Raw genomic sequence first — 7,921 nt, forward strand, 5'->3', positions numbered from 1 at the left:
CTTCCGTTCTTTTCGTCTCGTCGTCCGCTGCGAACAGTCTTTGAAGACGGGCAGAAAGTCTCTTTTAGCCCGTTTCTTTTTTTTCGTCTGTTTGTTGTGATCTACGCAACGGACACGCACACCCGCGTTGGGTGCCAGGCGCGTGTTTGTGCGTTCCTGGTTACGCTTGTGTTGTTGCTGTTTTTTTTGTTCCTCCCTCGCGGTGGCGTCACTTGGCATAATGTTGTTTGTGATGAATTCAAACCAAGCAGGAACTCTTTTTCTCTTTTTTGTACACAGAGAGGCCTGTGGTCGCCACCTTCCGTCAGGCGCGAATGTGTGATTGTTTCTCGTTTGGGTTCTTGCGTTGTCGTGCACTGCGGCGCTACAGCGTGCGGAATATCGAACTGAAGTTCTAGTTAGTCCGACACGTCGACTGTCATGAGCCCACTCTCCCCCATGCCCCCCCCTACACCCACCCACCCACCCACCCATGTCTTAGACAGCGTTGACGTTCAAACAGGGAAAAAGAAACAAAACACAGGATCGTACCAAAAACAAAACAGCTTCACACTGGCTTCCCGAGGAGGAGGTGGAGGAGTTCGGAAAAAAACGGGGAAAAGAACAGGAGGGTGGGGGTGGGGGTGTGACCGGACAGTACCGGACTGTCTTCATGTCAGCAAGGGGGCTTGTGTCCATACCCCCTCCGCCTCCTTTGTCCAACCGGAACAACAACTTAAATACACAGAAATAACATTAAAGTCTGGACTGTGAAACCAAAAACAGTACAGCGATCAGAGAAGAATCCAGCTCCTGTTTTGGCCCCCTCATTGGCCACAATATCTTTTTTTTTTTACTATCCATCCACCCACACGTCCTACCCACCCATTCATCCATCCATCCATCCATCCATCCATCCATCCATCCATCCGTCCACACATCCATCCATCCACGCGGCTTCGTTGAGTAAACATCGTTTCTTTGCAGTGCCATAGCTTGGTCATCTCTCTCTCTCTCTCTCTCTCTCTCACCGTAACCACCAAAAAAACTAAAATCAAAAAAACACACATCACGGTGGCCGGGTGGTGTGGCTACCGCGACACCAAAACAAAAAGCCCCAAAAACAAAAAAGGCAAATAAGGAGACGTAAACCGAAACCCACTCAAAGTGTCTGTGTTTCTCTCTTCCTCTTTCTCTCTCTCTCTCTCTCTCTCTCTGAGTATCTGCCCCCTCCACCCTCCTCCGCTCTCATCGTCCGTGGCTCCTTTTAGTTTCTCCGCCCGCCCCCGTCTTCTCCTACGAGGACGAGGACGTGGAGGTGCCGCTGGATTTCTTCTGGTTGACCAAGTCCAGGTAGAGCTCGGAGCGCAGGAAGCGGGGGTACGAGTCCTTCTCCATCAGGCCGTATATCCGGCGCTGGGCCAGGTCGAAGCAGGAGCGCGCCACACTCTGGAGGTTGTCCTTGGTGTGTTCCCGTGTGTACGAGTCCAAGTTCACCTGGGAGGAAGAGAGGGAGAGAGGGAGAGAGAGGGGGGGGGAGAGAGGTTATTATGGAGGCAGGGACAGTGGGAGGGCTAACGATTCAACCATTCATATTTAGTAAGTCCAAGTATTCATATCTATTGCTTCAAGTATTCATAGTTAGTCAGTAGAAGTATTCAGAGCTATTGGTTCAACGATAAATATTTAGTCTGGCAAAGTATTCATATGTAACGGTTCAATGATTCATATTTAGAATATATTTTTGGCTAAATGTGATGTTGGCGGAGTCATGTTGAAAAAGTGTGGGTGAAACAAAAAGCGCCTATTAAACTCCTTGGCCCCATCCTGCACTATATTTAGGAGGTGATGTGACATCCTCTCCACCCCATTCATTCCATGGTCGGCCCAAGGAGCCATAATGACAGCACCACATTCGATGACATCAGCGCTCAAAGGCTGTGGCTGTTCTATTCAATGACAGCAGGGACTGCTTTGTCAACCATATTAGCTCCCTTCAAAGGGAATTATTTTACTTTTTTTCCGCTCTCTCTTCCTCTTTACATGACTGACTCCTGAGTTATTGGAGGGGAATGTCTTTTAGCTGGCTTTCCTCACTCCATGAGTCAGTAGCAGGCAGTCGATCGCGTTTTCGTAGACGTTGTGTGTTATCCATAATCCGATGTTATGTAGACGCATAACATGTGAGGTAAGGTAAGCTAAGTGGAGCCTTTGTCTCTGTCCTTTAAAGGGGACATATTATACCACCAGGGGTGAGTGTGATTAGCCGTTACAAGCCGTTTTGAAAATCTGCCTCTTCTGACATCACAAGTGGGCGTGTCCACCTAGATGTATGACGGATTGTAATGGGTAATCACACTCACGCCTGGTGGTATAATATGTCACCATCAGTGGTTTTAAATGTGCATATTTTCTCTTTCCTTCTTCCTACTATAATCAATCTCCTACTGTGTCCCATATCTTCTCCCATCTCTTCCGTGTATCCACTGAACAGCACGTTCTCTTGGGTCCACTCACCTCTTTACATGACTGGATGGCGATGTACTCGGCGAAGATCTTCTTGGCCTTGGACGCCATCTTGGACTGGGACTTGACCTTCTTGTAGTCCTCGCAGGCCAACCAGAACTCCAGGTTCTCCTCGCTGAACTCGGTGCGCAGGAACGCTCGGAACGCTGCCAGGCCATCTGAGAGGAGAGGAGGAGGAGGAAACGGGAGACTGTCAGACTACCAGAACACCATGGCAACGGCACAGCGAAAGCTTTTGTTTTGGAGGTGTGGGGGGGGGGGGGCAGAGCAGCCTCAAAATTGCACTGGCGAAAATGTGAGTCATGCAGTTGGAATAGAAGGCAGAGAAGGCACAACATCGAAGTGTGTGTGTCTGTGTGTCCCTAATGCACCATGTGTGTGTTCTTAATGCGCACCATGTGTGTGTTCCTACTGCACAATGTGTGTGTTCTTAATGCACAATGTGTGTGTTCTTAATGCACCATGTGTGTGTGTGTGTGTGTGTGTGTGTGTGTGTGTGTGTGTGTGTGTGTGTGTGTGTGTGTGTGTTCCTAGTGAAGCTTGTGTGTACTCCTAATACACTGTGTGTGTGTGTGTGTGTGTGTGTTCCTGCTGAAGCATGTGCGTTCCTAATTCACCATATGTGTGTGTGTGTGTGTGTGTGTGTGTGTGTGTGTGTGTGTGTGTGTGTGTGTGTGTGTGTGTGTGTGTGTGTGTGTTTCGACTGAAGCATGTGTGTGTTCCGACAGCACCAGGGGCTGAAGCCCAGCGAATCACCCTGGCATGTCCAAAAAGGATGCCTAGCCACCGGCCTCCACCCCTCCTCTCCTACTCACTGCCCCCCTCCCTCCTCCATGACAACATCGACCACTTCCTGTATTCTAGCACCATGGGTGAACAAAGGGGATGACTGTCCCTCTCTCTGCGGCTGTAATGGTTAACATGGTGGGGGGTCACGGTGGTGAGGGCGCTGGAGGCTAGCGTGGGTCTGATTCATGGCAGAAACAGCCAGCCAGAGGCACGTGATTGGTCGGATTTAGAGGATCCGCTAATGGCTGGCGGAGGAAGGAGGAGAAGAAAAGGCGTCCTGAGGTATGAATGGCAGGAAGCCGCTTCCCACCCACCCCTTCTGGCCCACACCTTTCCGTTCCCACACGCTTGCACGGCCCCACGTGCACACACACACACACACACACACACACACACACACACACACACACACACACACACACACACACACACACACACACACACACACACACACACACACACACACACACACACACACACACACACACGGGCCCGAGAGGCCAACGCAGACACTTTAAGAGGCTAAAGAGAAGAGAGGACAATGCCAGACGTGGATGAGGGGAAAACCTGCAATGTGAAAGTAATGGAGTATTGTTGGCTCTACTGTAGTCGTTTCCTCTCAGACCCCTCGAGCCCCCTAGCTTTAGCCTAACTCTTAGCATTGACAGACACATGCCATTGCTTTAGGCTGTTGTAGTCTCCTATTTGCAATAGCAAAAGGTAGAATGCAAGTCCAGCAAAATAAATATAATCAACTCGCTTGATAAGAGTTTGCCCGTTGGTTTATCCCTCCTCCTCTGTGTGTGTGTGTGTGTGTGCGTGTGTGTGTGTGTGTCTCTCTGTCTTAGGCCTACGCTTCTATTTTTATGTCGATGCGATTACTGCAAGGAGAGCATGGTTGCATACACACCGTCCGTTCATCAGTCAGACTTCATACACAAACACCACCAGCTTACACTAAACCCTCCAAGTCAAAACAAGAGCATGCGTGCATGCATCCCGATTCTCCCCGGGCCAAGAGCTTATGTGTTTATACTGTACGGTCGCCCGGCTCGCACTGGGGAGGGCTGGCGCTGCGCAGCCAAAACCCCTTCACAATTTCCCTTAATCCACACCATATGGCAGTCACTTAATCCCAAACCAAACAGCGTGGATTTTTTTTTTGTCGTTTCATGTGTTCCCAGACATGCATGCATGCAAAGGTGAGGGATGAGGAAAGGCTGGAGGGGGGGAAACAGTGTAAATTATCCTAAAAGAGGGGAACTTACATTTGTGCACCAGCAGCTTGTCCAGCGACTCGCCCCACTTCAGTGCCTCCTCTGGCGTGGGCCTGCAGATGAAAGCGGAGCGATTCTTTAGCAAGCCCATCTCAGCAAGGTTCCTCATTGTGTGACCCATCCGAAAGATCCTGCTCACTGTGGCGCCGCAGACTACAGTCGGACAGGACGGGGCTTCGGCTAAAGTGTGAGACGGATGGACCCTCAGGGCTGCGCTGAAACTGCGGCAGATATATAATCGTGTGTTCTTCGCTAAAGTCTTCAAAGTAGTCCACTGTTTGGCTTGTGTCCTTGGCTTGGCTCCTCTCTCCTTCTCGCTGGCTGTCTCTCTCTGCCCCGTGTGCCTCTGAGCGTGTGTCTCAGTGAGGCGGCTGTGTTGCTCTAGGCGCGTGCACGTCACCGGAGGCAGCGAGAGTGTGTGTATGACTCAAGAGGAGGTGGTGGACAGCTCTTATACTCCCCCCCTTGCTCACTGCACCTAGTGGAGGGGCGGGGAGAGGGGGAGGGCCGGAGGAGCTGACCAATGGCAGCGTGTTGGCACACATACGCTCCACCTCCCTATTTGACTCCGCCCCCCTCCCCCCTCCTCCCCCCTCCTCCCCCCTCCTCTCCAACTCCATGCCATTGTGATTCTCTGCCCGTTCTATTGAGTGGTGAGCCTTTTTCTAAATGCAATCCACGTTGCAGGCCTCGGTGCAATACACATCTGGAGGGCTCATACACATCTGGAGGGCTCGTTCACGCCACCAGATCATTGTTTGGGTTTTTTCCATTTTCTCCTTTGACAATTCTTTCCTCTCTGTTGATCCTGCATGCGCTATTTTTAGCCCCCCCCGCACCGCGCTGAAAAAGTATGTAAAGGTGACCGACACGCACACCAGCCAGAAGCAAACAGTGTGTTTTTGACTCTTGACATATATTCTTGCTCACTCGGTCAAGGTCAACATATACCTAAAAGATATTTACTAACAATGCACCGACTCAAATATTCTTGCGTTTGCACACTAAAAGGGATAGATTTACGGAAAATGTTAAGACAATTACGTATTATGTTAATTACTCGGATGTCCTTAACCAAATGCATGCACCATTGAACCGATTAATCTTCATGAAGCGTTTTCTACCAAAGTCCTAATTAAAGCGTTACTTTTTCCACTACCTCTAACACCTTTAGGGTATCGTGAGGTATAATGGCGGCAATAGTGGCTCTCCTGTCCCTGCAGGCCCAGCAGATCACAATCAACATTGCAACCATCCCCCCCCGTCCCCCGTCCCCTACCCCCCCCTCCTCAACCTTTGCTTGAACCTCATTTGAATTCCCCTAATCCCTTGTATTCTTCCTGGCCTTCCTTCCCTGCTCCCGTTCCGTGAACTCAATCCCAGCCTTTTACGAGCCTCCTCCTCTCACCTCCCCTCCACCGCTGCCCACTCTGTCTGTCTGGGGCACACCGCAGCCACCCAGAGTCCACACACGCCCGCACACCAGCGGGCCAGCCCTCGCCACAGAAAGGCATGCAGCGCCGTGTGAGTGAGTGTCCAGCCTGGCACAGCCCAGCACAGCGTGGCTCGTACAACAGGGCAGGGGGGGGCGGCGGCAGCGGCGGGGCGGGGTCACGGAGCGGTTCCGGTGGTTTCAGGAGTCCCGGCCAACAGAGGTGCACTGAGGTGGGTCCCGCCCCCGTGTCTGCGGTCTAACCTGGAGGCGTCTTTGAGGCGGGACGACCCCCTAAACATGGACCTGCCTGCTTGTTCAGCACGGCGGTGTCTCCACGTTGACATTTAGACTTTTCCGGTGTACATGGTCTCTGTAGTTTAGATATTATACGATTTAATAATAGACTATCGGTTTTTATTTTTAAGCATTAAAGTTTGTGTGAATCCGTTTTCATGCTGCTACTTCTTGACGTGACACCCTAATTCGATTTTCCTTCTGGCACGGATAAAGTACATCACCGTGCATTGCTCGGGATTAAAGCGTCTGCTAAGTGACTACATTGTTATGAGTACTTCAAATAATGGAGGTAATAGTGTAGTTATTGAAGTAAAAGCAATGCAATTGTTAAAGTAATAGTAGAAAACGTAATAATTTCAGTAGTAGTAACAGTAATTGAAGTAATAGCAATGTCATTGTCATAGTAAAGTAGATCAAGTTAAATAAATTGGAGTTACAGCAATAGTCATAGTTATAGTAGATAAAGTAATAATTATCGGAGTTAAAGTTATAGTCATAGAAAGTGAAGAAATAGTAATAGTAATTGAAGCAATAGCAATTGAAGTAATAGTAATATCAACAGTAAAAGCTATAGCAATAGTGATAACATTGGCAGAGGTAAGAGTAAAGACTTACTTGACTGACTTCATGGTCTTGTCCAGCTTGCTAGCAGGGCTGCTTCCTGGAGACTCATTCCTTCTCCGCAGGAACGCCAGGCGGTTCTTCATATCTTTGGCCCTGAGAGACAAAGCGACAGACAGAAAGAGAGCGAGACAGAAAGGAGGGGAGACAGGGGGAGGAGATAAAGAAAATGGGGAGAAAGATGGGAGAGGCAAAGAGAGAAGGATGGAGAGAGAGACAGATGGATTAGACATGGGAACAGGATGATTGTTTGGTAAAGAGCACATGAATTGAATCAACACATGGTTGAGTGATGGAGAGAAGAGGAGAAGGAAACACAACAGAGAAAAGGTAGGAGAAGGGGAAAGAGAGAGACAGAGGAGGGGAACGGGACGATTTGAGACCGATTCATCATTGATGAAGAAAGACATGATTGAGAGAAACGGACAGAATAGGGAGAAAAGGAATAGAGAAACGCAGATGAGTTTCCGATCCATAACCCAATGAAACCAGTCCAGCGGCGACGGAAGACACCGTGAAAAGGTTGTCCACAGCGCCGAATACAATCCACAAGAAACGGAACCAAAAAAACAACAACAACACAGGCCAACAGGGCCAGGGGCCCTGAAAAAACAACACTATTTATCATACATTTTTTGAGTCTTCAAATTGTGACGATATACTGGACGTCCCGCTTCCCAAAGAGCTGTAACTCTGTCGCCACCGCTCCGAGCGCTTTGCTCGTGTGTCACCGCTACTCTGTCAATCTAAATCGCGCTCTATCACTCACTCTCTCTCCCCTCATTCAGGGACCTGTCTCTGAGGGACAGAGAGAGAGAGAGAGAGAGAGAGAGAGAGAGAGAGAGAGAGAGAGAGAGAGAGAGAGAGTCCTCCGGAGAGCTCCCTCCTCTGTTTCTCCTCCCTCCATCCTCCAGGGTGGGGGCGGCTGGGTAGGTGGAGCTCTAGGGTGGGATCCTGGTTAGGAAGCCGTGTGACTTGGGAGCGCCCTCACCCCCAA

General features: G+C 49.9%; 1 protein-coding gene across 1 annotated transcript in view; it reads right to left on the reverse strand.

Moving 5' to 3' along the window:
• Positions 1 to 471: 471 nt before the first annotated feature.
• The window catches only part of rgs3a (regulator of G protein signaling 3a), an 88,725-nt gene continuing 81,275 nt past the window's right edge, over positions 472 to 7,921 (reverse strand). Inside the window, 4 exon segments of the mRNA XM_056578651.1 lie at positions 472 to 1,476; positions 2,497 to 2,663; positions 4,563 to 4,624; positions 6,919 to 7,020. Of these exon segments, the coding sequence (XP_056434626.1) occupies positions 1,276 to 1,476; positions 2,497 to 2,663; positions 4,563 to 4,624; positions 6,919 to 7,020 (532 nt within the window). The 3' untranslated portion in view covers positions 472 to 1,275.

Source organism: Gadus chalcogrammus, chromosome 19 (assembly GCF_026213295.1).
Source record: "Gadus chalcogrammus isolate NIFS_2021 chromosome 19, NIFS_Gcha_1.0, whole genome shotgun sequence".
Classification (NCBI taxonomy): domain Eukaryota; kingdom Metazoa; phylum Chordata; class Actinopteri; order Gadiformes; family Gadidae; genus Gadus; species Gadus chalcogrammus.